Raw genomic sequence first — 26779 nt, 5'->3', positions numbered from 1 at the left:
AATGATGTATTGATTTCTCCTTCCTATTGCGACCTTCACCGCTATCTTATGTTCTTCCTTCACATTGCCGACTACTTTTTCTGATGCATCATCTGTATGGTTGGCTGCTAATGCTGATGCATTCGTCTGATTGACTGCTGCTGATGATGATGCAACATTTGCTTCTTGGGTTAGATATACTGAGGTGGGATCCCAGGCTGGAACCATTTGATTTGCCGTTGAGCACTCGCCGACTATGACCTTTTGATTGATGTCCTCTGCGCCGACAATGGTTCCTTGCTGGATAATAATATCCACCCAATTTTCGCTCAAGTTTGTGCGAAAATCCAGGAATGGGCAACAGTTCTGCTCCAATTCCCTTCCGTTGAAAAGTACTGTTATATGGTGTGAATTTTGTAATTGCAACACTTTTCTCAACTGTTGTGTAAGTGTGAACACGTTGTCCAAAACAACAACTACTTCAGTAAAATGAGTAGACTGACGATCCATTAACGAACAAGCCATAACTTTCACTTCAACAGTTTGAGTTTGAGAACCATCACTAATCAAGAAAGCAATTATCAAGAGCAGTAGTCAATTTCATGTCAATGATCAATAAAGCACATAGATATTAAAAAAGAATATAAATTCAAGAATTAATTACCCAGAATTAAGAATATATGCAATTTGCTCGTCTGTGACTTCAACTGCCTCTGAATTGTCAAGACCACCACCACCACCACTAAAGAAAATTGAATGGTCAATGTCATCGGGAATAATCAAGAAAGCAAATATATATTAAAAGAGGAAACGATTGAATAACATTTGAGGATTCATTACTTGGAATCAGGATGATTATCAATCTCCTCTTTTGATACCGCAGCCACCACTGTATTGTCAAGACCACCGCTATTGAAGAAAAAGAACTTGTTAATGTCATTCGGAAATCAAGAACGGACATAGAGACGACGATTAAATAATTAATTAATAAAATATAAAAGAATTAGTTACCTGGAACCAAGATGACAACCAATCTCTTCATCTGGCACCGTGGCTATCTCCGGATAAGGTAAAACTACAAAAACTCCTTTCTCCAAAGTTTCAAGACTTATATGCTCATCTTCTCCAACTACCAGAAACAACTTCAGTTGGTCAAAAGCAATGCCAGAATCTTTTTCAATCTTGAACTTGACGTCCTTCACTCTCTCCATGTCACTTGAATAATCCATATAGTAGCATTCGTAGTTTTGGTAATCTTCATATATCAAAACCACAGGGAACTTCATGGCTTGGAGGTGGAGGTGTAAAGTTTCAATGGCTTAACAATTCAAGGTTGGAATTCTTGCGGAGGTGTCAGTATCAGTGTTACGATTTCGAAAGCTTGCCAAACAATGATAAAGTACGTGAGAATCTTCTGATATGTATGTTTCTCTTTAATATTAAGGTATTTAAATAGACGTACAAATTTAAGTTAACAATAGGAAAGAAATCCTAATTATAATATGACTATTTAAAAAAGGTAAGTATTTACAAACAAAGAAAAGGTAAGTACTTACAAAAGAAAGGGTTAGTATTACAAATAAATAAATAAATAAGGAAATAAAATATTATGGCCGCCAGAGCTATGATATGAATGTGTGTGGGGGAGGGAAATATTTTCTGTTCTGTTTAAGAGAACAAGCGTTGTGTTTTTAGGCTTGTGGTTTACCGAAAAGTCGGCCTTTGGAAGAGAAAAAAGAAAAAGAAAAAAAAGAGAAAAAAAACGAAAGGCCCGAGTAATACTTCGGCATAGTAAAGAATAATCAGGCCTAATAAAGTAAATCCCTGAATAAAACTTGGGCCTAGAACGAATAATTGGGCGCAGTAACCAGGCTTTCAACCCAACTATCAACCAAATTTGTAAACTTTGGGCCACTGCAGAGGAGGGGAAATAATTTACGTGAAGGACCGTCTTTAACTGAATATATCATTTTTTGTTATGGAGCCGAAAGGGAGTTGTGGATATCTGATCAAAAAAAAAAAAAGAGTTGTGGATACTGCTGTAGGATGCTGGATATCTTCCAATGCATTGTTGTATGTAGAACAGATTGTGGTGCCCTTGCACTAATAAGTTAAAATATAAATAATTGTGTAAAATTCGTGTACATAGAACACAATTTTACATTGAACATAAGAAATCATGCCCTTGCACTGTTTGTTGTTCTCATACATATTGCTCAATCCCTTTCTTCAGGAAAATCCTTGGCATGGTCATGATTTGGAAACCTTCTCACTCTCAGATGCACATCCAAAGGAAAGTTACTGAAGCATTAAGACTGAATGAAATCGCTACATTATCCAAAATCAGCTGGACACACAATTATTACCATACACGAAATGTTGAGTTTACTATACACGAAATGTTGAGTGCCCTTCTTTTAGTTCCGTCTTCGACCAGATTTTGTTTGTCGTCTAGAGTTGGCAGGAGAAGATTGCTTTGAGGAAGGTACAGGCAAGAGCGTTCCCCCTTTGATGCCATCTGAATCCGTCATGTCCTTAAGTGTTTTTTGGGCTTCAATGTAGACTGTAAGATCTCTAATCTGTGACCACCATCATTTAAACTTGTTAAGAAACCAGCAACTTCTAAATATAGTGGCTAACAAGCAGAAACTCGTAACAGAAATACCTGTTCTTCTAGATCAAGTATCTTCTCCTCTCTTAACCTCAGTGATGCAGCTTCCCTAAAAGGAGGATATAAAAACCAAAGAATTCAGTGCCGATAATAATCACGGACTTGCCTCTATGCCATATCCTATTGATCTAGCACTGGCTCATGGGTCCTGAAATGATCACTATCCTTGGTTGTGTAGGAGAGGAGGGGACAGGGTGGGAAGAAAGAAAAAAAACAGAAGTTTTGGCACATACTAAATGGCTCTCCATATTTCGCTTTCAAATTTTGAACAACCCCTTATCACCCTTATGGTCCTATCCGAAGTGTTAGTATTTAAACAAGGGGAGAATTGACATCTATCAATGAAGGAGAGAAAACAATATGTACCTCTCTTCAATTTCCTTCAACTTTCCACACCGGGTTTCTTGGCCCTTGATGAGATTACGGTTTATCTAAGAAACAAACACAAAAATAGGCACAATAAATTAAAATAAACAGTCAGAAAAAAGAAGAAGATATCACACAAACACAGTACACCTATGCCAAACTCCAAAATAAAGAGGAGCACATTACAAACTCACATCTTCAACAACATTTCTTTCCTCAAGACATTTCTCCAGTTTCGCTTGAAAATCCTGCATCTTGGAATTTACAGCTTTCTCCACTGCTTCTAAAATTGAACTTTCCTTTTTACTTTTGGCCTCCATAAGTAGAGATTCATAATACTGAAGTTCAAGAAAAATAAAAGGATATCACTTGATCAACAACCAATTAGGTGGAAGGAAAAATAAGAACACAAAGCAGAGGTCAAACGTGGGTTTGATGACAGCCTACTTGTCTTTGAGTTTCAAGCTGACTTGCAAGAAGTCGGTTATACTCGTCTACAATCTGTTGTAGCACAACATCTAAAGATCAGTTATGTGAATAAGAAATCAAAAATAATGGATAGTGCTAGGTACAAAAAAAGTACAAAAAATTCTTAAAATATATACATACAGTTTCAACTTTGCTGCTGTAGAGGGCTCCACTAATTCCAGAATCATCACTGCATTCACACCTGTCACAATCCCCTTCCACTGACATACATTGAGAATCCATATCAGTTATTAGCTTGCCATCAATTTTTGATTGGTTCAGGCGGTGAACATAAGCATCACCAACATAATCCCAAATCTGCTGCCTGTTCAACTCAAGAGAATAGCAATGCTGTGTATCCTTCCAGTGCCTAACAGCATGGCCTTCTGTATATCTTTTTGAAGAAAAAATAATATCAATAATTTTCTGTCTGGACAAAATTTAATTAAGACAACGCCATAGCTCATCAAGTAAATGATGCGTAGGCTATATTGTTTCTTGCTTTGGAGACAGAAATTACCAAAGATATAAGAAGAAAAAAGAGTGTATCATGTTTACCTTCCACATCCTACAAAACCACATATTACGCAAACTCAGGGATTCACAGATATTCCACAAATAGAGCAAGCTGGCTTTTCATCCTGCTGCTGACAAAATCGGCAAACCTAGTGGCACACAACACAAATATTAAATCAGCAACTTTCTTCTATATAGCTGGATTCTCAAACTTTGCTCGAGTCCTAATACATATCAGAGTTACAAAGGGCCCAATGCCAACTCAAGGAAAACTCAAGCTCAAATTGATAAACCCAAGACCACAATTGTTACATAGAAATATTTCATAATAATCTACTTAAGAACTTTTAAATAATTAAATTACAAATATTGCAGTACATGCAAGTAACAATAGATATCAGTAGTGCAGTCAACAATGCTCTCAACCAAGATCTCTAATAAACTTAAACACATGAGACAGAATTTTGGAACAGAAAACCAACTCACCTGACAAGATAAATAAGTCCATTTTGAAATGCATGGACATTGAAATGAATGGTCACAAAGTGTACTCGCTATTCCACTAGTGTCTGCATCCAATCTCTCTGACATTGAAACAAAAGTCAAACCAAAATAATATAAATACTGGGCAAAAGAATATTATAGCTCTGAAAAAAATAAATAGAAGAACCCCCGTCCCACCAAAGAAAATTGTGACTCACCAAGGCAAACTGGGCAAGTAGGTAATTCAGTACATCCTTCTGGAGGAGTCCCAGCTATTTCATCTGAATCCGTGTAGTCCACAGAAAGCAGAAACAGAATGTGGCACACCTCGGCCTGAAAAAAAAAAAACAAAGAAAATCGCACACATAAGCTCAAGATGTATATACATCATCCATGAATATAAACGATAATAAGAAAAGCTCATTACCTCTCCAGGCGAATACTTCTTCCCATTTAAAGTGTGATAAAATCCGTCGGCGGTCATCTGATTCTTCAGCTCAACTAAAACACTGTACCGATCTTCCATCCCATCGTTCCTAATCCAATTAAGCAAATACTAAATTAGACTTTGTTTGATCACTGAGGAAACAAAAACATAGATAAAATGGAACTTGAATTTCAAACAAAGATATTCACTGAACTGATACATAGACCCTTTTTTTAGATTTTCAGCTCAAGTTTATCTTTTAAATTTGATTTTTTATATTCATGAAAATTATCAATGTAAGCCTGGCACAACTCTGTGGCTCAATTGAAGTAAAACCCTATCCAAAATTTTCTTTAAAATAAAATTATAAAAAAATAAATTTTGCTATTTCCTCAATTTCGTCACAAACCCAATTCAAGGTTTTGATCAACAAACCAACCCACAACTTCCGAATTGAAAGATTCAAAATTTCTTAATTTCTGGGTAAACAAAGAAATTCTAGAATGGTACCTGATGAAGACGAGTTGGAGGACATGGTCGATTCGGGACCCACAGAAGCGGATGAAGTCGTCGAAGGAGAGGTAGTTGGGAACAGCAATGACGAAGAGGAGAGTGGATCGAGAGGCAGGGCTGTTCGGCAGCGACGAGTGTCCTATGCTTCGGAACAGGTGAGCTATGCCTCTTCGCTCGCTGAATTTGGGGATGATGTTAGGGTTTGATTCAGTAGCACTGGTGATCTTGGAAGTTGTGATGGTGGTGAACTCGGCGTCTTCGAGGCTGAGAGGGTGGTTGGTGTCCACTGAGTGGACTCGGAGGAAGAACATTGTGGTTGTCTGCGTCGACTCGGTTGGGGAAGAGAGAAAATAGAAAAGACAATTTTGAGAGGCAAAGCTATTTATAAGCCAAATGCGACCAAAGCTGATATTCGCGGGAACATGCGCTTCACCTTTCTGACACTGTATAATATTTACAATTGTTTTTTATTTATTTATCAGGAAGTTCAATTCTATAATTACATTTCAGCCCATTTATCTTCGGAAATTTAAATTTCTTGCTAGCAAAAAGAAAAAAAATTATAATAATTCAAAAGTGAAAACTATTTTTGGTCCGTGTATATATGTTCTATCCTCACAATTTACAATGTGACTAAAGAAAATATATGACCGTCAAATTCAAACTGTTTACTTTTATTTAGAAGAAAAATAATTAAAAGTGCACAAGGTAATTGGGATCAAATTAACATTTAGTAATTTTTTTTTTTTATACAAGCAAAATAGAGTAGGAATTAAAAATTCAGGAGCCGAATGTAAGGACGACTTAAATTATAAGTCCTTGCAACATTTAATAAACCTTAAATAAAAAAATATGTAAAACACAAATAATTGATGGTTGTATGGAAATGTTGCAAATATATATATATAAAATAATGAATATTTATTGAGTAACCATAGAGATTTACATTGACAAAATTGCTTATAATACCCACCATTACCGAAATTCACATACATTGCATGGAGAAAGAGTCCACAGAGTTCAAACCGTCAAATGCCATCTATCTTTTGCAATGAATTAGCCAGCAAAAGGTTTTAGATTACGCGCTTTTAGCCTTTCGCAGCACAGCGAAAAGTAAAAGAAGACAAGACTGCCTTGGTCTCTGTTTTTGGCAGCACAGCTCCGTGAGCCGTGACCCTTTCCAATCTACTGCAATTCCGATCGAACGGACTCAATCTCCACCGTCTACGACGTTGGCCCAAGTCAGCAGATCTCTCGTTTCATCCTCTACAGTCTCGATCCACTCTTGCACAACCCTGAACAAAGCATAGGTAATCAACAAAAACAAACCCCTTTTCCTCTTGCTTTTTGAATCCTATCATCAATGGCACCCAGCACAATTCGCAAGGCAATTGGGGCTGTCAAGGACCAAACCAGCATCAGCCTAGCCAAAGTGGCCGGGAACATAGCCCCGGACCTCGAAGTTCTGGTCGTTAAGGCCACGACCCACGATGAAGACCCAGCTGACGACAAGTACATAAGGGAGATCATCAACTTGACCTCCTACTCGCGTGGATATGTCACTGCGGCTGTGGCAACTATATCTAAGCGTTTGAGCAAAACCCATGATTGGATTGTGGCTCTCAAGGCTCTTATGCTTGTTCACAGAATTTTGGTTGAGGGGCACCCTTCGTTTGAGGAGGAGATTGTGTATGCAACTCGTAGAGGCATGCGGATTTTGAACTTGTCTGGTTTTAGAGACGAATCGCATTCAAATGCTTGGGATCATGCCGGGTTTCTAAGGTTTTATGCGATGTATCTTGATGAGAAGGTGGAGTTTGAGGTTTATGAGAGGAAATCGGGAGGCACAGAGGGCGGTATATTGGATCAGGAGAGAGATTATCGAGAGGAAAGGAAAGAATTTGATTATGGAAATGATGTGAGTGATCAGTCATTGGAGAGAGAGCAGAAAAGAGAGACCAAGTCTAGTACGCCAATAAGGGAAATGAGGCCTGAGAGAGTGCTGGGGAGGTTGAATGACCTGTTGAGGGTTCTTGATCGAATTTTGGCTTGTAGGCCTGCAGGTGCGGCTAAGAGTAGTAGGTTGGTGATTGTTGCGCTTTACCAGGTTTTGAAGGAGAGTTTTGGGTTATATGTTGCAATATGTGAGGCATTGGGGGTGTTGTTGGATAGGTTTACTGAGATGGAGTATGCGGATTGTGTTAAGGCTTTTGATGCTTATGTTAATGCGGCAAAGATGATTGATGAGCTTGTGGGGTTTTATGGTTGGTGTAAGGACACGGGGATTGCCCGGTCGTCTGAGTACCCGGAGGTTCAGAGAATAACTGATAAGCTTTTGAGCTCACTTGAAGGGTTCTTGAAGGAGAAGACAAACAGGCCAAAGAGTCTGGAGGAGAAGGGTCAGGTTGATTGTGAGCCAAAACAGGATATGAATTATGAGGTGATGAAGGCTCTTCCTCCGCCGGAGAATTACACTCCTCCTCCCCCGCCACCTGAAACCCAGGCTAAGGCTTCACATCCTCAACCTGTGACAGAGGACTTGGTCAATTTGAGGGATGATGGAATTACTGCTGATGAGCAAGGAAACAAATTGGCTTTGGCTTTGTTCTCTGGACCTCCTACTACTACTAATACAAATGGATCCTGGGAAGCATTCCCATCAGATGGAGAGCCTCAAGTGACCTCAGCTTGGCAGACACCAGCTGCTGAGAGTGGTAAAGCAGACTGGGAATTGGCATTGGTTGAGACAGCTAGTAATCTGTCAAAGCAGAAGGCTGATTTGGCTGGTGGTTTTGATCCATTGTTATTGAATGGCATGTATGATCAGGGAGCAGTGAGGCAACATGTGAGCACCTCACAACTGAGTGGTGGGAGTGCAAGTAGTGTGGCAATGCCCGGGGCAGGCAAGGGTGTTACGCCATTGCTGGCTCTGCCTGCCCCAGACGGGACAGTGCAAGCAGTGGGGCAGCAAGATCCGTTTGCCGCCTCCCTCGCAGTGCCGCCTCCTTCATATGTTCAGATAGCAGAGATGGAGAGGAAGCAATATTTGCTTTCACAGGAACAACTGCTTTGGCAGCAATATGGAAGAGATGGGATGCAAGGGCAAGTGGGTTTGGCCAAGATTTCTTCTGGCGGCTCTGGTTATTATGGCCCACCTCAGCCAGGAGGGTACTACTATGCGCCCTATTGAAATCGGATATGCCTTCTTGTCTTGACCAGTTTGTTCCTCCCATAATGCAAATACCTTTCGACTATTTGGATAAAGCTTTTGATGCTGCAGATGCTTGTTATGCTACCTCCTTCATTTTGGAAAATGTTCTTTACTTACCTTTGTGTAATTTGCCATTTTGCTGCGCTTACTTGCAGTCATGCACTGTAATGTAGCAGATGACATACAAAGTTTGATATTATATAATTAGCAAATTTTGGTCTTTAAATAAAATCAATTATCCTATTGTAATTTGTAACGATCAGAATGTCACAATTTGTGTGAAAGAACACAATGGTTTCTGTTGAACCCTTTGAGTTATATTTATATAACTTGTACCAACAAAACTAAACCAAAATTTTCAATCTAAGAAAAACATAAGTAAAACACAAGAAGTTCAAAAGCGAATACAAGCCCTATATTTTTTGTTTGACGTTGGCTTATTGGTGCATTTTCATTTCATGTTGCAATACATCCTTTAAACCCCAAATGGCAAATGCATAAACCCCGGCGAGTCACTCACACACATACACACACTCACCTCAACCTCAACCTCAACCTCAACCTCGCGCCAAATCAGTCCCCAGGCCCCCACCACCCAACCCCCCTCCACTCCACCTGGACATGCATCAAAACGTCGTCGTGTTGGACAACGGCGGCGGCCTAATCAAAGCTGGACTCGGCGGCGAGCGCGACCCCTCAGCCATAATCCCTAACTGCGTCTACCGCCCACTCTCCTCCAAGAAATGGGTGCACCCTTCACCCACCGAGCCCATGGACCTCACCTCCGCGGCGGTCCGGCGGCCCATCGACCGCGGCTACCTAATCAACCCGGATCTCCAGCGCGAGATCTGGGCCAACCTCTTCTCCTCCCTTCTCCGGGTCAACCCGGCCCAATCGTCCCTTCTCCTGACGGAGCCCCTCTTCACCCTCCCATCCATCCAACGCGCCACCGACGAGCTCGTCTTCGAGGACTTCAACTTCTCGTCGCTCTACGTGGCCCACTCTCCCTCCCTGGCCCACCTCTACGAGGCCAGCCAGCGGACCTTTAAGGCCCAATGCAGCCTCGTCGTCGACTGCGGCTTCTCTTTCACTCACGCCGTCCCTGTTTTCCAAAACTTCCCCATCAACTACGCCGCTAAGCGAATCGACTTGGGCGGCAAGGCCTTGACCAATTACCTCAAAGAGCTTGTATCTTACCGCTCTGTCAATGTCATGGACGAGACCTTCCTGATCGACGACGTTAAGGAGAAGCTCTGCTTTGTTTCCTTAGACGTTGCTCGTGACCTCCAGATCGCAAAGTTCGTGAATTTATTTTAATATTGTTTCTATTTTCTTCTTCTATTTTTCCTGGAATTTGGTTTAATGTCAGTTCTGGGTTTTGTTGTATTTTTTTTTTTTTGGCTTGAAATTGGTGTTCAGGAAACAAGGGAAGGACAATGCTTTCAGGTGCACGTATGTGTTGCCTGATGGTGTTACGCACACAAAAGGGTTCGTTAAGAACCCAGAAGAGGCGCAGAGATACTTGGCTTTGGGAGACGGTGACACACTTGAAGAAGTGCAGCAAAAGATGGATGTGGATCAGATGGAAGTTACAAACAAGCTGGAGGATCGAAAGAAGATTGATTTAACCAAGAATGTAATCTTTCTCCCATATATTTGAGCTAATTTAGTAACTGGTTGTGTTTGTTTTCTACTTCTGAGTGGTGTTTGTTGTTTTTGGGCAGGAATTTGACTTGACAAATGAAAGGTTCCTTGTGCCAGAGATGATCTTCCATCCTGCTGATTTGGGTTTGTCTTATATTCTTGTTTCAAACTACACTTTTGGGGTTTTAGTTTGATTCTTGAAACAAATACGATATATGATTCTTTGTTGTTGAATGAAACATTACAATATCCTTTTGTGGTTCATGTTGGCTAGGGGTTATTACTTCTGCAAGTTGTTGCTTGATTCATGTAGAGCATAGCGTTGGAAATATGTCATTAGCTGTTTCTGTAGAATATGATACTGTGTGGCATAATAGGAGGTTTTTAGAAATTCTATAACTTATGTGAACATTGTATGTGATTTAGTAATGATTTTGCTCATTCCTTTGGGAACTCTATGATTTCTTACAAAGCAAAAGCGCTAACTTGGACCTGTTTTGCAGGAATGAATCAGGCTGGGCTAGCGGAGTGCATGGTTCGAGCTGTCAGTTCCTGCCATCCTCATCTTCACCCTGTACTCTATGAAAAGTGACCTTCCAAACTCTGCATTTTACTTGAAAGAAAAAAAAAAATTATTGTCAGTACTTACCCGCGTGTGTCTGAATGTGTTGGCCAGCATTATTTTAACCGGCGGAAGCACACTATTTCCTCGACTTTCTGATAGACTGTATGTACTGATCTCTTTTCCGTTCAGTTGTGCAATGTCAGACTTAATACTTAATCATCCTTAAGTTTGTATTGAAATTTTGCAGAGAGAGGGAGCTGCGGCCTCTTGTTCCTGATGACTATCAAGTGAACATAACTCCTCAACAAGAGTAACTTTCCTCCTGACCTGTATTACTCTGTTTAAGCATACCTACTTCCAGTTTTATTAAAACTGTCCATGTTTTTCCAGCCCCATACTAGGTGTTTGGCGAGGAGGATCTCTTTTAGCATCAAGTCCTGATTTTGAAGCAATGCGTGTCACCAAGGCTGAATATGAGGAACTTGGATCTGCTCGATGTCGCAGGAGATTCTGTTAATCTTAAAGGGTATGTTATCTGAATGATCAAATCCACCTTTTATGGTAATTTACATATCATGCTGTTTGGTTGAGAAGACGAGCAATGGAGTTAGATTCCAAGTAATTGTTGGACCACATAACATTCCTTTGTAAATTTCTATAGCACCTTTGTGGAAGCGAATAGTCTCCGTGAGGGGTAATGCAGCTCCCTATGACTGTTTATGAGACACTGAAGAAAAGGTAGGTAGAAGCAGGCTTGGCAGCTTGGTTATGAGAACTGAAACCTGATTGTCCGTCCTTGTCATACTAATGAGCATGATAAAATGAAATGCTACATACGTTCTGCCTTCCCCCACCTCTGTTTTTTTTATAGATGTCCAGAGGAAGATTGAGGTTCGATCCCTTCGCTATAGAATCCTGCCTAGGCTATCCAGAAAAGCTATTATTTATGTGGGATGGGCAAACTCAAGAAAAAAGACGTAAACATATTAAGATTTATAATTTTGATCCGGAAGAGTTCGGGAGATGGTGACGACTCGGCAATTGTAAGCTACATTGCAGTGTCTTCTAAATCAAGACCTATCTGATTCGAGCTTCGCCTCCAGCATGGACACGCTGAACACCTTGGTTTGTTCATGTTTGAGGTACCTTGGTCTTTCTTGTAGAAGAAAGATACTTGTTCTAACATGTTTCCTGCGACATCTTGAATCGTCTTTTAAACATAAAAATACTGCATCCCTACGCTTGTATAAAATTGCTCATGTTGATGTTTGTTCAACTTTCTGTAGCTACCTGGAATTTCTATGCTCATTAACAACATTATTTTCATAATTTTTAAAACTTAAAAAACTTCTAATGCCAATAAATTTTAAGACTAAAGGAAAATACAAAATCAAATTACAATCCAAGTTTTCGGATGAAATCCAAAATTGTAAAGATTACTCTCGAATCATCAACCAAACAGCCCCAGCCCTGAATGAGTAACAATCCAAGTTTACTGCTTATTGAACACGGGCCACTTTTTTTCTTGGGCCAGGGAAGCAACAAAGCCAAACAAGCCCGTAGCCCGTCCAAATCGACAAACTGAGATCTGAGACAATCGTATTCATAAGCCCTTAGGAGAAATAAAAATACCCAAACCCAAAGCCCAAACAGAGCACAAAAAACCCGCCAACCGTCTCTCTCCAAGGCTCCAAGCCCTAATTAATCCCCGACGCCAAGAAGCTTTGATTCGATTCGACATGATCATCTACGATCGCAATCACCGGTACGTTAGTGACGTTTGTGTTTGAGGCCTTTGCGAAGATCGCGTTCAAACACACTCGACGGATCTGACGCCATTGCGAAGATCGAATCAGTTGGGCCGGTTGTTTCAGTAATTCGATCCAATTTGGGTTCTAAGACGATCGTCGATGGCGAGGTCGCTGGTTTTGCCTGTGGATGAACGATTTCAGGGTCGCGGTGTTTCCGATGGTGTAAATTACAGCCTTGACGGTGTAACGTTAGGGTTTGTTGTTGGGCAGATCGTATGTGGCTGATGTGCCTGATCTGGTGGAGCCTGAGTGCGCTTCAGAATTGATTCAAGCGATTCTCTCCTTTTTTGAGACAGATTGACTCAAAGATGATGTTCAAATCTTTACCTTCTCGATCTTCATATGCAGGTTAATTTCTTCACGCCTTATACTTTTTAAGAAAAATGAAAATAAAATTACTAATAATAAATTATTATGATCATAGTTTTATTATTTATATAGTGATGATATTTATTATGAAAATAATCATGGACATGGTTATCGCCATTGAATGTTTATTTGTGATGGAAGGCATTGAATTACTGTTTATGGTTATCGCCCTTGTTGGGTTTATTCAATACGGTTTTGTAATATAAGTATATGCTGTTTCTAAGGTAAATTAAGATTTATAAATGAAGCATTCAGCCACGCGAGTGGCTGATAGGGAAAATTTGCTGCCCTATAAAACGCAATGGTTAAGTTATATTTTTCTGTTTTATACTTTGGTGCTGATCAGTGGTCCCACCGACCATTAACAAACAAATTTGATGCTATTGTTTGAACCTTAATTGGAACTTCTGTTGTCAAAAGTTAAAATGGTCGTCAATGTTGGCCACCTCCCTCGTCCAAGCAAGAAAGGATCTCTGATTAGTCAGTGGCAAGAATTATTTTCATAACTCTTACACCTGGAGAAAAAGAAAAAGTTAAAGTTAAAGGCTCATAATATTTGAATAATTTAACCAACCTAATGCCATGTTATTAGATAAAGAAATTTAGCCTTTGTTCATGCGTTTAAATTTGTTTATTTTAGTATCTCTAGCTTAAATTCAAACAAAATGTATTAAGACTTCTCTACCAATGTTAACTATTATTTTGTTCTGTTCTTGAAGAGGAGACAGCCTCGTGAAGGCATGACAGGGGCCTCGCAGGACCAATGTTAAGTGAGACAAAGTTGTAAAACTTGCAAGGTGAAGTCATGAAACATCTACATAAGGTACATATGGAGGCTAGGACACTTACTGAGAGCATATTATACCTTATGTTGGAAATGCATAAATTCAGAGCATTACACTTTCTGGAAATATAATTCTGTGAACAAACCTATATTGTTCCTATAAATTAAGAGTTGGAAATGAATCATGCAGCCGCTAGTGTGGCTGGGGGCCAGTATGTTGCACTATAAAATACAATCATAGTTATAATTTTGTTTTATGCTTGTTAGTTGCATGCTCGATGCTGATCAGTTGTGCCACAGGCGATTAAGAAACAAATGCTACTGCTGCAAGCTTAATGTTAACTTCTGTGTATGGATAGGTAATGTGGGGCAATAGTTGTATCAAGGTTACATAATGTGGGTCAATGTTGGGTGTGGTTGTCTCCCATCTGTGGTTGTTTCAGTGATGATTTGCATTGTTATGAATGTAGTGTTATCTCGTATGTTTCTTTTTGTTCCAAAAAAATCAGGTGCTTGGGTTGCACCTTGGACAACTGGGGGTTTCGTTGCTGTTTCCAAAATATTTAAAAGAAACCTGTGCACATTGATGTTTAGCCTTTGTGAAACCGAATTTACCGGGTCTAGGCACATTTTCAAATCATCATGTGTATATATTTTCAAAGTCTAGGCACATTTTCATAATCATCACTTATATATTATAACATATTGTGAGAGTTAACTATGTTGCCCTCAATATTTTGTTCAGGTGGGCGGTAGTGTGACCACAATCAAAGTGTGGAGTTCTACAATACGAAGTAGCTGCTGCTCAGGATATTTTTACTGGTGGGAGTAAAATCCTTGTGTTTTGGGCAAAGGCTCGAATTTCCTGATAGGTGGTGTTCCCTGATGATGCAGCTCTTAAATTTAACGGAGCTTGAACTCGAAGTGGGTTGATATTTCAAGTTTGGTTTTCTCGTGCACTTATATATTTCTATAGATCGGACTCCTGCAGCAATTCCGTAAACTTGTTTCCGACCTTTTTTTTTTGGTTTTTTGGTTTTTTTATGTATATATAGTTAATGCAGAGTCATTCTATAGTGAGTGCCTTAGCTAAGGGCCATATATAAGGCCCACATTACAGAATTCATGAGCTAATGCAAAACAGATGTAAGGTGTCTTCATAAGTTACGTCAGTAACAGAAGTCATCTTAGGACAGAATTGATAAGAACCGTCCTGCTGATTAAATTCGGCTCAATATCCGAAGCTCGAGAGCTAATTAGACGGCCCAGAAACGTCTATGGTAGCCCAACCAAAAGCTGCATGGCGAAAACTTAGGCCCAATAATGAATTGACACCCAACCCGGTAACGAATAATCGAAAATGATGGCCAAACTGAATATAAACAGAGAATAGTTCGGCCCATTTAAAAACCCAAGTAATAAAGCCCAAAAAGAATATCTCGACCAACTAAAAGCCCAATAATGAATATTTGGTCCCGGTAACGAAAATGGGTGCCCAACTAAAGCCCAATAATGGACATGTCTGCCGAAATAAAAGCCCAATAACGTATAATTCCGCCTAAAGAAAAGCCCAGTAACTAAAATTGGGCCCCAAAAATATGACAGCCCAACTAAAAGCCCAACAACGAAAATGAGGGCCCATTAGGGAAAATGAGGGCCCAACTACAGCCCAACAACGAATAATTGGGCACAAGAATGGAAATTCCGGCCCAACAAAAGCCCAATAACGAATATTTGGGCCCATTAGCGAAAATGAGGGCCCAACTAAAGCCCAACAACGAATAATTGGGCTCAAGAATGGATATTTCGGCCCGACAAAAGCCCAATAACGAATAATTCCGCCCAAAGAAAAGCCCAGTAACAAATACTTGGGCCAAAAAGAATGTAGGCCCAATTAAAAGCCCAACAACGAATAATTGGGCCCAGTAATGAATAGACGGCCCCAAAAAAGCCCAATAACAAATAATTCAGCCCAAAGAAAAGCCCAATAACAAATAATTTGGCCCAGTATCGAAATGGCCCAGCTAGAGCCCAATAACGAAAACGTCGGCCCTACTAATAGCCACAACATGGTTGACCAGAAAAATGTACAAAGCCCTAAAATGAGACACTTATTAGACATTCACCTGTCAAAATGAAGAAATAACATCATTACACAGTCCTACTACACAAAAACATTATATACTTTGATATAGATTTATCTTGACAATTTTCTACATTTACAACATTTTCCAGTAATGTTTTCTACCTAAACTACATAGCTGCAGTTGCAATCAAGCAGATCCAATTTCAAAACCAAAAATTTCTCTCAGTCGATTGCCGGCTAAGAATATGACCATTCTCGAAGTTGGCCAAGTATCACTTTGTCATGTCCTCATAACGTCAAATTGCTTTTGGCCCATGAATCTAGTAAGAGCTGTGGATTGTTTTATCGATCGAAAGTTTGCCATTTCTTACTGTAAAATACGGAGAAAATGACTAGGTTGTACCACGTGACCAGGCCTAGTCCTTCATTCAGAGAATGGTTGCGAGTCCATGCATAGATGCACCAATTTTCTTTGGTATTGCCCATAATATTCACTGACTGCAACAACATCTTCATTCTCAGGTCCCAACCCAGGCAAGTGAAGCAGCTTGTCCTTGATTGAAGAACTAGATTCATTATCTGAGTTCCCTAAATCAGAGATGAAGTTGGCATGAATTTCTCGGCAAGCAAGGATGAACATAGCTGCTGTGTCCGGTTGTTGGGCCTCACGAAGTGCTGCCAATGCCTCTTGCAGCGCACCAGCTGCAACATACAAAATCAGAGCCCTGCCAATGGATCATTTAGCGCAAGTCAGATGAGAAAAAAAGAATTTATAAAATACTTTTTAACAATTTCCATTTTAAAAACCTTAACGAGTAAAATAATGATACCTCCATATGTTGTGTTCAGCACGAAGGACATGCGAAGCCCATCTTAGTAACACCCTGGAAGAACATAATACACACAATTCAGCTACCATAACCATAGTGAAAAGAATGATTTAGAAAATTAGAATTGTACAAATGAAAATCAGGGGACTAGAAATGGATCTGTTTAGCCAAAAGACAAGCAGCAAACATGGGGATGAGTTTATATGTCATCAAATGACGATACATTATGAACTTATGATATATAACTAAATGAATATATAAAAACCCACATTTAGGCTAACGGGCCAGCAATAAGCAGCAAGCTAATCAACAAAAAAGTATATAGAAAAAAAAAAAAAAAAAAAAAAAAAATGGTAGATGGCAAAGGAGACCTCAGAAATGGTGAATAGTAAGTAAACAACCTTGCATAGTCAGATCCTTTTAAATGCGCAGCAGCTAAAGTTGCAGCATCTGTCCAACACCCAGCATCTTGTAGCTGCATAAGAGATGTCATAGTAATTGGTGGTAATATAAGTTAATGCAAACCAATACAAGTCAGATCAGATTCTACGGCAGCCAAGCTAGAATAAAGAAGATTAGTGTGATTAATTGACACAAAACCTGCCAAGTTGTATGAATTTACACTGAAAACAAAGGCCACACTTAGATAACTAGGTTTACAGAACTTTTTTAAAGTAGAACCTAACCTGAGAACAAGCTTCTTGATACCTTCCTACAGCACAAAGAAGGTGAGTACCAGATAATGACCTGTCAGTCCTGACCATGTTGGCTGCAACCACCTAAATGACATAAGAGTAAGTATAAAAAAATACTGAGATACTTAAACCACTTTATTCCAGTCACAAATGCATTTTGGTGTCATGAGCTGATCTAAGTAAGCACTCACCTTAACTGCAAGTTCAAGGAGAGACTTTGACACAGCAGAAGAAAGAGCAACAGCACGTAAAGCATTTGCAGAGAAGTAATTGCTCTCAGGAGGGGTGGAAAGCAATAAACTAACTGCGGCTTCTAAGTTCCCAATCGAGACAAGCCTAAATTATCAAGACCACAAAGTAAAACATCATAAGTAAACCAAGAACCCCCAAGAGGCAAAGTCTGGCATTCTTTTTTACAAGCCTACAATTTTAAATGTACAAGTAACTGGGCAACTTGGGCATTTGGCATGTTGCCAAAGAAAGACAATAGGAAGGATGGAACTCAGCAAAAAAAGCTTCCCAGTTTTATGCTTTCAAACATATGGAGTTCTACCAAGCAAATAAAATATTCACCCAGTGGCAACTAAACCAGAAGGCATTAAGTCATACTTAAGCTTATCCAGTAAATACATGGGCAGTACATCTAAAACATGAGAATGATATGAAACACTCACTCGTGTACACGATTTTGAATAGCCTCTTCTCCCTCCAGTTTCTCATGCCAAGGGATACGTTCACTAGCATTTGCCCACAAGTCTTCTTGTTCAAAAGCCATTAACCTGAGCTGACCTTGGTTCTGCTTAACCATAGAAGTGGATAAATTATAGAAATGTTACAAAGCTTTTATGAAGGAAAATTACCTACAACAATAGTTTAGAATTGAAGAGCACAAGGTATAGGAGAAATGTTAGGTAACATAGCAACACATTGTTTACAAAAACTTGAGAGTAATATCATCCTAAAAAATGGCTTACCATTGCATCTTTCTTTTCTGTTCCAGACACTGACTTTCCTTTTGATGTTATCCTACTAAGCATAGATGCATCATCAAGCTCTGGAACTGATGCTGACACAGGAGCTTTTTGTGGAGACTTGTTTACTAACTTATTCATCAAATGGTTAAGAGCACGAGGTAGTTGCAGCCAGAAAAGGGCTTCTGAGGGTTCTCCAAAAATTGCAGCAGCAAAAGCAAATCTCACAGAACAACCGTTGGTCACCACCTTTGCATATAATTTTGCCCTCTCATCATCCAGTATACAGCCTTGAGCAATGTAACATTTATAAGTTAATAGTAAAAACACTAATAATACGATACTCAAATGTGAGCTACTTAAAGAGGACCCACCTTCTTTACGATAAGGTTCTAAGACTTTAAGCAGCAATTCTGGTACCACAGGGTCACCAACAGGTGGTAAATCGATCATGTAACTGCGAAGATCCTCACTGGACTTGGGAGTTCCTGGAATTTGGTGAGGCCGCTTATCTAAAGTTGTACTGCTAGTATTAAACCAAGAAGGCTTGACACCTAATTGTAAGATCACCCGTAACGCCTGTAATTAAAAAATAGGTTGTTACTCTAATGTAGTCTTACTCTAATACAGACATGAACTTCCAGTTGTCAAAGGGCATGATTGACAAATAAACAATAGAACTGGAACAGATTAAAATTGCTTCCATCAAATAAAAGGAAAATGGAAACATAGTTACCAGGGCATGTGGTATTGGAAGCAGTATAGGACAACATAAGGGCATCGGACGGAACCTCTCTTTTATAGATCTGGGCTGGTGGGTATAACCAAGTTTTTTGTCAATTCTGCATAAGAGTAAGACTATTTAAGCACAGAAATGGCTAACACCAACACAGGCCATCCCCTCCCCATTATGACTTAATAACTTAAGGCATAACGAAATTACTCATAAAATCGAACAAAGTTTGACACATACATATTAATCTCAACAAGGCGAAAGCTACTATCAGCTCCAGCTATGCACAATAACAGGGGGTCGTTTTTGTCAGTTCGCAAAGGCAACCAATCAAGCTCCAACACAAGGGTTCCAGGAAATTGAGGCTGTAAAAGTGAATTGGCTAGTGGTTCTGGAGAATCCTGCAGTTAAGACATGTAAAGAGTTACTGAAATATGATAAGAAAGATCATCTGAAAGTAAAGTTGGGACAAACAAAGCAAAGTATTTTACTTAACAAACATCAAATCTGGACGTGGAAAAAAGAGGAGGACTGGGTAAGCTAATGCTTAAAACTCAGCCACGTCCTAAGAATATGGATACTAGAAAAGAACCCATTTAATAATACCAAATGTATATCATCCAACAGAATGTTCAGTAACTTATGCTGATGAATTTCAAGAAATGTTTAGTTAGGAACTCAGTAAGAGCAGGAAGTGAGTGATACCTAAACACTCTACTGATGACTAAATCTTACAAGACAAAAACAAATAGTGCCATAAAAATCTCTTGGAATATTGTGTCTGCTGACTATCTTTACCTTTTTATTTATAAATAAATGAATATTCGTTGCCTATAAAGTTCATCAATCATAACCTGAGGTGGCAACCCGTTTTCCTATCCAAGTGACATATATACATTTGCTTGCTCCACTTGGGCAACTTATGATTCAGTAGATTACTATATGTACTAAAAATAGACTCCAACAGTGGTTAACACGCATATGACAGAGGAAAGAATAATTGCCCATATAATTTTTTTTTCCATACTTACAAGGTCAAATACGGAAAATGTATTGTCATAAAATAGTACAGCAACACGCCCCCTACTGCGGTCTCCAGGCACAACAGGTGAGAACTTAATTCGCCGGATACCTTCTCTATGAGTGTTAAATGAAGAAGAATGTCCAGTGGTTACATCCCACCAGCGAATATTTCCTGACCTGTCCCCCATAACCTGAAGATGATTCACAGAACAGAAATCTTGAAATGATTGAGATGATACAAAATACCAATTGGCAGAAATGAATACAAAAAAGTGTGATACATACTACATGAGGTAACCGGTAGGCCATGGCAGTAATTAGTCCATCCGATGAGACAAATGAAGAAGAAGGCCATTTTGGTCTAGAAACAAGCAAAGAATAGCCACTATGAGAAAAACTTATCTACATGAAATATTAGTTTGTAAGAGGTCAAACAACTGATAATGATACTAATATTTAATCGTTGATGATTAAATAGACTGTGGATGAAACAACATGTTTGAAGATTTTAAAAAGAGACAGAAAAATCCAAGTTCCAGATGCTCTAGAAATGGTCTAAAGGAAATAATGACAAATGAAAATCAGTACTTATAAAGCAGCAATTCTGTCATTCTCATTCAACCTCGTTATTAGAGGACCAACTTGGCAGGAACTGAAAGTCAGTGTGTGGCTACAATAGTATAAAGATTTGACAATCTATCCATTATATTAAAAAAGAAACACACCTGAAGTCACGAATCCTCCGCCCATGAACCTCAAAAACACCAAGAGCACCATTTGCCAGTGCAAATGCAAAGCTTTCAGAAGTGTCATCTTGGGATCCATCTGAGCTCTCTGCATTTCAAGGAAGAAAAAACTTTATTTCTGTTTCTTGAACAATTAAACAATCCAATAGAAACAGAAGTAATTCATATAGACTGGCAGCTAGTATACATAATATTATACAAGCTTATCAAGTAAACAAGCTCACTGGAATCAGATGATAACTTTGTTGGAGAGGATGTCCCATCTGATGCCACAGATGTCTGTTCTTTTGGGGATGATGATGATTGCTTAGCAGGTCCATTTTGAACAGGTCGTGGAACCGTTGGGAGGGTCCATTCCAAAACCGTAAAAGGAAGAGCTAATGATCTAAGCTACACGTGATATAGAGTGTAATAAATACCACAATGCATACATATATACAACTGGGAAAAGCTGTGACATGCATATAAAAAAGTGCGTATTTTTCATGGTGGTTTGAAAATTGTGAAGTTTCTGTTTAGTGTAGTTGAAGTAAATTGCCTGGGAAATCTTTCCAAGAGATAACCAAAGAAAATAACAAATTTACCATAATAGGAGTCTTTGTCATTGCCCAAACCTCTACTGGTGCATCACGAAGCAAAATAAGAAGGTACCTGGAAAGCATAAGCAAAAAAGTTACATTCTGTAGCTTGGGTAGTTAAAAATAATAAAAACCGACGTGGATGCAAGAAGTGTGAAGAAAAGGAGCATTAGTGTAGATATCTGATAGCCATATTGAGCCAAATAGGCCAATTCAGCCATATTGAGTCAACAAGGCCAATTCAGCCAAACCAAAACAGATATTGTTGACTTATACTAAACATCTTTGCAGGAAATATTTGCCAAAACAAAATTTTCCTTCGCATAATTCCACCACTTGGTACTTCTCATGTGTCCTGAGGCTCTTGATTACACCTTTTGATGTCAAATATGAAGACCATAAAATGCCCTTTTTTTTACTAAATGAAATTTGAAACTGTTTCTTTTTTCTTTGTAAAAGAGTTGTAAATTTTGCCTCAAAACTTTGAAACACCCTCAATTTTTAATCTATGATCCAGTAGAGGAGTCAATTTAAGACATTAAGTCAACTAGGGGATAAGAAAGTACCAAGTTTCACTCTTTCCCATTCAATGTAAACAAAGATACCTTTTCAGGTGAAATATCGATCATTAATTCGAGTAAACCCAAAAACATGACACAGGATATAGAGGATCTAAATAATAACCATAAATAAAGACAAGAACCCAGGTATGAAGTCAACCTTCCAGAGGAAGAGGCCCTCAAAGCTCTTATTGGTGCACGTTCAGGCTTTTGCAAAACCCGAAATGGTCTGTTAAGGCCACTTCTAACACAGGTTACAATGAGCCTGTTGATGAAACCTCCAGATTTTTCACTCACCTATATCAACAAAAGTAATGCTAGATATAACAATCAACATGGATTGATGATACTTTTTTTTTTTTAATGGGAAAAAATGTACTGATCGAAGATAATGCTGAGCATTAAATCACAGCAAGTAGTAGCACTCAAACAATTGACAGTGTTTGAATTCATCGTACCATACCTGACTATATGAAAATGAAACTAGTCTAGAATTTCCAAGCCATCGTAATCCCCTAACAGTACCATTATGAACAGAAAAGCTTGCAGCAACAGCATTGGCAGAAACATCAACCACATCAATTGTCCCACTTTGAGTTCCCAAAGCAACTAACGGAACGGCTACAACAGGATAGTTTCCCCCGCCTTCATACATAATCAACTTACATGGTATTACAATTTCTCCCAAAATAATGCTAACTCAAAATATTCTAAATATATAAATATATATATATATATATATATATATATATATATATATATATATATATATATAATCAACATATACAGTAGATTAGTGACAGGATGAACTAACGGCCCAAAGTAGCTGTTGAAGAAGGCGAAGGTACAGCTAGCATAGTCACTGCTGAAGAAAGAAGCTGAAGCTGTCCAACTAAGCTAATCTGCATCAGTAAGTTGGCTCTGTAAGCTTGCAGAAATTTTAGATTTGAACTTTGCACTAAATGGGATTGGCAGCATGGGATTTTGGCTTCTTATGACTATAACAGAACAAAAATAAAGAAAAGGAAAGACTGGTAATCCGGTATTGTGGTCCTGTTTCTACTGGAGTAACATTGCAGTGAATGGGAAATAAAGAAACATTTAGATGACCAAATTTACAGCTAGATATACAGAAAGTATATGAAAACAAAACCAGCTCTGCTCTGAACCATATGCAACCACTAAAATACATATTCATCGGGCCTGTGTGTGTATGGGTGGGTGTGCCTGTCCTTTTGGGAGGATCTAGACAAGGTTGTGTAACCAATTAATACCAATATCTGTTTAATTAGATGGGGATGTGACTGGGAATTGCATCTAGCTATCTAATTCACATCCATTGTTCAGGTTACATTAAATTCTCTAGCCAGTATTAACCATGAAAAATTGAAAGTTGGAAGAATAGCAATAATCTAGAAACCAACCTTAAGTGATATATCCGTATGGTTGACAGTAGACTTTGAAGGTCGGCATCTGCCTGTTTGTTTACTTGCTTCCATGTCAAGTCCTCCAGTAGATGAAACTAGAATGTTGGTATTGGTCCCAGGAACTGGGACTTCACTGATATCCAAGTTTGTATCACCCTTTGGATTATCATCAGCCCCTTCAGCAGTCAAGAGCCAGTCCCATATTTTTCCATCATCAGAAATGGAGATCAAATGTGTTTTAGAAACAAGAAGAGGTTCATCACAAAAATCAAAAGGATTATCAAAATCCACATCAGGGAAAGGAGAATGAGGTACATCAGAGTAAAGCTTGCTGACGACGTTTTGGAGGGTCGAATCTGATTGGGAGATGACGAGAGCAAGCAACAAAGGAGAAGGGACAGATGTGCCAATCGAGGGAATCAACTCTTCCATTGAACACATTATGTGCACCTGTTCTCCTCTGCGTAAGTATAAAATGAGTTGATTGATTGCGATCTAAACATTTCTTAAACTTCGTCATAAAATGGTTCAAATGCCAATAAGTTCCAGTTCGATTTCACGCACAATTAGAACCATCGAGCAGCTTAATTTAAAACCTAACTTCCTACAATTTGATCGAGAAGTTCAATCTTTCAGATATAGCAGAACGTAACAAAAATCATCAACGGAAATTGAAAAGGCTGCAATCAATCAAACTTTTGGAGAACTCACTCTTTTCGGCGCCAAGTACTGAGCTTGCCATCAAGATGAGCGCAATAGAGGTACTCGTGATTGGGATCGGGCAACACATCCAGAAACTTGCCACAGCCGCGAGGCAATGTAGCCGAAAATAGGGGCGTCTCGTACTGCAAATCGAACACCACCAGCTCCCTCGGGAACGTCACGAACAGAATGTGCCTCCATTGCGGTGAGAAGGCGAGCCTCGCAGCGTAAAGCGGGAAAGCCGCGGACGCTGACGACGAGTTCCCGGCGACTCCACCGGCCAAGTCTCTCTCCAGCTTCAGCAACTCGGAGCAGTCGGTCCGAATCTGAAGCTCCTTAATAACGACGTCGTCTTCGGTCTCGCCCAACACGGTGACCGAAAGCAGAAAGCCTTTGAGTCCAATGACGCAGAAATGGCGCGAATCGAAGGGATCGCGACGAATGCAGGAGAGAATCTCGGGTGCGGCATCGTATCTCCAGAAGCATCGGCCGGTGGAGCTGTTGTAGAGGGAGAGAGAGGAGAGTCCGGAGATGGAGGCGAGGAGGTAGGAGTCGGGTCGGGCCTGGACCCAGACGAGGTCCTGGATGGCGAGTTTGGACGAGGAGGAGTCGGAGTCGAACCAGAGGACTGGGGACTTGAGGCGGAGGTCAAGCAGGGCGATGCGGCCCTGGCGGTCACCGGCGGCGAGGAGGAGGTGGGAGCTGGAGGGCTCGGTGGAGAGGAGGTCGCGGCGGAGAGGGAGAGGGGTCCACCGGACGGAGGTGACGAACGGGGAGAGAGATGACGTGGAGGAGGATGCTTGGGTGGGAGGGGGCATAGGGAGGGTGACGATGAGCTGCATTGAGCGAGCGTCTAGGACAGAAATGGAGCTGCCGGAGGGAAATGCGAGGAGGCCCGATGGGCTGAGGTCGGCGGATCCGAAGTTGTTGCGGCTGGGTGGGCCCGGCAGCATGCAGTCCCAGCAGTCCTGGACTGTAGAGGCCGTCGACGCTCTCGGACTCGACATGGCGTTGCAAGTGTGTTTTTTGTCCGACTTTCTCCTACTGTTGCGAGTATATAGACATTTTAGACACAGAGAGAAGAAGAACGTTCGGTTTGATGTTTTCTTTTTCTTTCTCAATTGGTTTTGGTAGCTAAAATTAAGGTCAATGTAATGGAAATTCCAAGGTCTCTCTGTCCCTATGATCCATTTATTCTTTCCTTTTTTAAAATAATTTAATTAATGGTAGTTGTAGATGCAAAATTCCCAGCTCATTGGCCCAACTTATTGCCTCCCACCATCTCTGCAACCTTGCGCATCGTGATGATGACGATGGATTGCCCTGCGGCGAGCATTGGGTCATTGGCCCCTAATCACGCTTTCAAGGGGCTAAGATTGGTGGGCCGGCCCTAACATTTTTTAGGTTTTTTTTTTTTTTTTCAATACAATTGTTGGAGCAGCGGATTTACACAAATATTTTTTGGATGTTTGGGAGTTTCGAATCTTTGACCACATGAGTGGAGGTGGAAGAGCACAACTATACCCAGTGGCTCGAGTTTGTGTAACATATGTGATATAATTTGTTATTTAGTTGGTATATTCATATTTTGGAATTAAATTTGTACAATTCTAACAAATTGAAATGAGTTTACCCTTATTAATATTAATAATTTAATATTGTTGGAAACGTGGGTTAGACTAGTGAGCTTTAAGGATGGTAGAAATCCTTGTCGGGTTGAGTCTCTATCGGGTCTCCCACCTTAACGGGAAGAGATTTTGGGGAAAATCGGGGGTGGGTACGGGGATCCTCGAATTTTAAAAATCCTTGATCATAGATAGGCCGGGGATGGTATTGTTATCCAAATCCCCGAACCCAGGCCGATAACAAATATATTTTGATAAAAAGTAATTTATTTATTTTAATTAGAATAAATATATAGTTTACTATAACAATTAACTTCTTATCAATTTATCTTTTGGCCGAGGATATAGTGATAACAAGATTGATTTTGGTTTTTATTACTTTGGCACTGGGACATTCCTTCAAGTTCAATAAAAAACCATAAATTTTTGTACACGAGATATGACTGTGTTAGAGCATCCACAGTGGGAGGGTGTATATGGGGGTGTATGTTAAATATACACCCCGAGTCACCGGAATGGTCTCCAATGGTGAGATGTAAATGGATGTAAATATACATCACCACCATGGGGATGTAAAATAAAATGTATATTTACATCCATTTTTACATCTCTTGCAGGCGGGATCCACCCGAAAAAAGAGAAGAAAAATGAAGAAAAGTCAACATAAAAGGCTGGGACCCACGGCTACACCCCGAATTTACACCCCCCACTGTGGATGCTCTTATAATTTGATTTTGCATGAATGGGATTATAGTATAATGAGTTCAGATTCTTTCTCTCTTGCATATGGCATTCAATTTAATTTTATGTACATGTATTTGTTTGTATCGATAAATGTTTGTAATTGCTGGAACATATTCAGTTTTCTATATTTTATTTGGGTCAAATATTCAGTTTTCTATATATGAGTTGGTTGTTTATAAATAAATAGGGGATTCGAGGCAGGTTTGGGAGACACTTCCTCAAAAAAAATTTATCGGGGATGAGGGTGAGGAT

At 39.7% G+C, this 26779-nt stretch overlaps 3 protein-coding genes and 1 pseudogene across 7 annotated transcripts; 2 read left to right on the top strand and 2 right to left on the bottom strand.

Moving 5' to 3' along the window:
• Positions 1-2066: 2066 nt before the first annotated feature.
• LOC110752564 (BRAP2 RING ZnF UBP domain-containing protein 1-like) lies at positions 2067-5815 on the bottom strand. 2 transcript variants are annotated; one of them, XR_002526009.2, is made up of 11 exons: positions 5421-5815; positions 4911-5019; positions 4702-4816; positions 4487-4584; positions 4043-4149; positions 3626-3878; positions 3464-3517; positions 3211-3354; positions 3017-3081; positions 2645-2699; positions 2067-2558 (listed from the first exon to the last, which is right to left on the bottom strand). XR_002526009.2 is itself a non-coding variant. In XM_088256005.1 (6 exons), exons 1-6 carry the CDS (start codon positions 3725-3727, stop codon positions 2397-2399), a joined length of 582 nt encoding a protein of 193 aa, XP_088112131.1. In that variant the 5' UTR covers positions 3728-3878; the 3' UTR covers positions 2067-2396. The 2 variants fall into 2 exon arrangements, 1 of the variants encoding a protein (XP_088112131.1); XM_088256005.1 differs by lacking the exons at positions 4043-4149; positions 4487-4584; positions 4702-4816; positions 4911-5019; positions 5421-5815.
• A 613-nt stretch (positions 5816-6428) lies between these two features.
• Positions 6429-8940, top strand: LOC110752686 (putative clathrin assembly protein At2g25430 pseudogene; annotated as a pseudogene).
• Positions 8941-9040: 100 nt separating this feature from the next.
• On the top strand, positions 9041-14933 carry ARP6 (actin-related protein 6). Of its 4 annotated transcripts, none has more exons than XM_088256150.1 (10): positions 9041-9932; positions 10054-10270; positions 10359-10422; positions 10782-10866; positions 10955-11005; positions 11091-11153; positions 11234-11369; positions 12865-13002; positions 13743-13846; positions 14553-14933. In XM_088256150.1, the coding sequence occupies exons 1-7, from the start codon at positions 9256-9258 to the stop codon at positions 11358-11360; spliced, it is 1284 nt and encodes a 427-aa protein (XP_088112276.1). In that variant the 5' UTR covers positions 9041-9255; the 3' UTR covers positions 11361-11369; positions 12865-13002; positions 13743-13846; positions 14553-14933. The 4 variants fall into 4 exon arrangements, with proteins under 4 accessions (XP_088112276.1, XP_021809095.2, XP_021809096.2 ...); XM_021953403.2 differs by having other exon boundaries at positions 11505-13002; positions 14553-14883; XM_021953404.2 differs by having other exon boundaries at positions 11234-13002; positions 13743-13820; positions 14553-14883.
• A 960-nt stretch (positions 14934-15893) lies between these two features.
• LOC110752591 (Transducin family protein / WD-40 repeat family protein) lies at positions 15894-25435 on the bottom strand. Its single transcript, XM_021953276.2, has 20 exons — positions 24168-25435; positions 23454-23916; positions 22844-22931; positions 22493-22674; positions 22190-22326; positions 21476-21542; positions 21116-21281; positions 20871-20979; positions 20431-20506; positions 20154-20336; positions 19363-19523; positions 19126-19231; positions 18764-18968; positions 18393-18679; positions 18093-18214; positions 17610-17754; positions 17410-17502; positions 17125-17198; positions 16724-16777; positions 15894-16618 (listed from the first exon to the last, which is right to left on the bottom strand). The coding sequence occupies exons 1-20, from the start codon at positions 25163-25165 to the stop codon at positions 16318-16320; spliced, it is 4017 nt and encodes a 1338-aa protein (XP_021808968.1). The 5' UTR covers positions 25166-25435; the 3' UTR covers positions 15894-16317.
• Positions 25436-26779: the final 1344 nt, after the last annotated feature.

The sequence above is a fragment of the Prunus avium genome, chromosome 7 (genome assembly GCF_965620075.1).
Source record: "Prunus avium chromosome 7, drPruAviu1.hap1.1, whole genome shotgun sequence".
NCBI lineage: Eukaryota > Viridiplantae > Streptophyta > Magnoliopsida > Rosales > Rosaceae > Prunus > Prunus avium.
The sequence above is the reverse complement of the archived record's forward strand: the minus strand, read 5'-3'. Positions and strand labels throughout refer to the sequence as shown.

What these genes read in the sequence shown, in the direction of transcription:
- LOC110752591 (XM_021953276.2), bottom strand. Translation starts at nt 25,165, where the DNA reads ATGTCGAGTCCGAGAGCGTCGACGGCCTCTACAGTCCAGGACTGCTGG. An exon ending in AAAGTTATCATCTGATTCCA is followed by an intron (nt 20,980 to 21,115) that starts GTGAGCTTGTTT and finishes CTTGAAATGCAG; the next exon opens with AGAGCTCAGATGGATCCCAA. An exon ending in CAGAAAAGAAAGATGCAATG is followed by an intron (nt 18,215 to 18,392) that starts GTAAGCCATTTT and finishes ATGGTTAAGCAG; the next exon opens with AACCAAGGTCAGCTCAGGTT.
- LOC110752564 (XM_088256005.1), bottom strand. Translation starts at nt 3,727, where the DNA reads ATGGATTCTCAATGTATGTCAGTGGAAGGGGATTGTGACAGGTGTGAA. An exon ending in ACAGCAGCAAAGTTGAAACT is followed by an intron (nt 3,518 to 3,625) that starts GTATGTATATAT and finishes GTGCTACAACAG; the next exon opens with ATTGTAGACGAGTATAACCG. An exon ending in AGCTTGAAACTCAAAGACAA is followed by an intron (nt 3,355 to 3,463) that starts GTAGGCTGTCAT and finishes CTTGAACTTCAG; the next exon opens with TATTATGAATCTCTACTTAT.
- ARP6 (XM_088256150.1), top strand. Translation starts at nt 9,256, where the DNA reads ATGCATCAAAACGTCGTCGTGTTGGACAACGGCGGCGGCCTAATCAAA. An exon ending in AGATTGATTTAACCAAGAAT is followed by an intron (nt 10,271 to 10,358) that starts GTAATCTTTCTC and finishes GTTTTTGGGCAG; the next exon opens with GAATTTGACTTGACAAATGA. An exon ending in AACATAACTCCTCAACAAGA is followed by an intron (nt 11,154 to 11,233) that starts GTAACTTTCCTC and finishes ATGTTTTTCCAG; the next exon opens with CCCCATACTAGGTGTTTGGC.